We start from the raw sequence: 1,911 nt of genomic DNA, 5'->3' as shown, positions 1-1,911 counted from the left end.
GGTGCGGTATCTGATACCATGTAGAAGTGATTTGGTGCAAGGATGATTTGATTGATCGTGCACGAGGCACATATAGGTACAGGGGTGTGACCGGGTCTAGTCTCCACGTGAATATAAAGGGAGAGAGACCCTACAGGTGCAACATACAAAACCCAAACCTACACATATACATATTCGTTCAACACTACGTGCATCCTACGTATGCATGTCTTTATAGGTAGGATCCAGCCATCCAATTCGCAAAAAAAATGGCCAATTCGCAAACAAAAGAGGATCCGGCCATCCAGCCATCCTAAACTCGGTTCACTTGACATCGCCAGACCAGGAACATGAACCTCCGACGATGATGGCTAGCCGTGTATGCATGGACGGACAAGCTATCCTGGTCACGGCCAGCCGCGCGTACGTCACCAACATCGCCGGACCTTCCCCTATTAGGTCGCCCGCTCCCGCCCTTAAATACCATCCCTCGTACGTATCACCGCACAGCAGCAACAAGCAGCAACCAGTTATCAATTCAAGATGGCGTCTTCCTCGTCGGTGCTCCTGGTGGTGGCGCTGTTCGCCGTGTTCCTGGGCAGCGCGCACGGCATCGCGAAGGTACCACCGGGCCCCAACATCACGGCCGAGTACGGCGACAAGTGGCTGGACGCGAAGAGCACCTGGTATGGCAAGCCGACCGGCGCCGGTCCCAAGGACAACGGAGGCGCGTGCGGGTACAAGGACGTCGACAAGGCACCGTTCAACGGCATGACCGGCTGCGGCAACACCCCCATCTTCAAGGACGGCCGCGGCTGCGGCTCCTGCTTTGAGATCAAGTGCACCAAGCCCGAGTCCTGCTCCGGCGAGGCTGTCACCGTCACAATCACCGACGACAACGAGGAGCCAATCGCACCATACCACTTCGACCTATCGGGCCACGCGTTCGGGTCCATGGCGAAGAAGGGCGAGGAGCAGAAGCTCCGCAGCGCCGGCGAGCTGGAGCTCCAGTTCAGGCGGGTCAAGTGCAAGTACCCGGACGGCACCAAGCCAACTTTCCACGTTGAGAAGGGTTCCAACCCAAACTACCTGGCTATTCTAGTGAAGTATGTCGACGGCGACGGCGACGTGGTGGCGGTGGACATCAAGGAGAAGGGCAAGGATAAGTGGATCGAGCTCAAGGAATCGTGGGGAGCTGTCTGGAGGATCGACACCCCCGATAAGCTGACGGGACCATTCACCGTCCGCTACACCACCGAGGGTGGCACCAAATCCGAAGTCGAGGACGTCATTCCTGAGGGCTGGAAGGCCGACACCTCCTACTCAGCCAAGTGAGCAAGAAGTGAAGTGATGTTCTTCTGATCAGCTTAATTTTGACTCGGGATCTCAAATAATCTAGCCGAACATATATACGAGGTGGTGAGACATACAAGCTCCTGCATGAGTATATTCCTTCATGCCGTATAGAGAGGAGAGATACCTGAATAATAGTTTTGAGGTCGATACCTTATGAGTTGTGAGAGGTCAGAGGTATAAGTAGGAGGCAACCAATCAAATTTGGACGGCCCTCCCGCACCGCTCTCTACCCTTATTTATGTATCTAAGACTGTTCATGATTATGAAGATGTTATTATGAACACTTCTATTTACACATTATCAAGTTCTTCATCTTATGTAGGAGTAATACTACGGAAGTTGCCCATGCGTTGCTACGGCGCATTGCGAATGCGCCGTGAATGGGATGGATAAGAAAAAACTAAATAAAAACTTAATTTTCCCATATGTACCTAGCTAGATATGTAGTAAAATTTCGCAAAAAAAGATATGTAGAAAAAACCCACAAGACAATCTTTAAAAAATAGCTCAAACTTATCCATACATAGTGCTATTTCTTTTCTTAAAAAGTAATTGAGTGTCTTTCAAATAAAAAAG

The 1,911-nt window shown here is 51.0% G+C and overlaps 1 protein-coding gene across 1 annotated transcript; it reads left to right on the top strand.

The window, feature by feature from the left end:
* The first annotated feature begins 465 nt into the window (after positions 1-465).
* On the top strand, positions 466-1,632 carry LOC127297559 (pollen allergen Lol p 1-like). The gene has a single exon (XM_051327881.2). The coding sequence runs from the start codon at positions 523-525 to the stop codon at positions 1,312-1,314; it is 792 nt and encodes a 263-aa protein (XP_051183841.1). The 5' UTR covers positions 466-522; the 3' UTR covers positions 1,315-1,632.
* The last annotated feature ends 279 nt before the right edge of the window (positions 1,633-1,911 follow it).

This window comes from Lolium perenne, chromosome 4, assembly GCF_019359855.2.
Source record: "Lolium perenne isolate Kyuss_39 chromosome 4, Kyuss_2.0, whole genome shotgun sequence".
In the NCBI taxonomy this organism is placed as follows: Eukaryota; Viridiplantae; Streptophyta; class Magnoliopsida; order Poales; family Poaceae; genus Lolium; species Lolium perenne.
This window is presented reverse-complemented; position numbering and strand designations above follow the sequence as displayed.

Bases quoted from the DNA above. Each gene is read 5' to 3' on its own strand.
- LOC127297559 (XM_051327881.2), top strand. From the start codon at position 523: ATGGCGTCTTCCTCGTCGGTGCTCCTGGTGGTGGCGCTGTTCGCCGTG.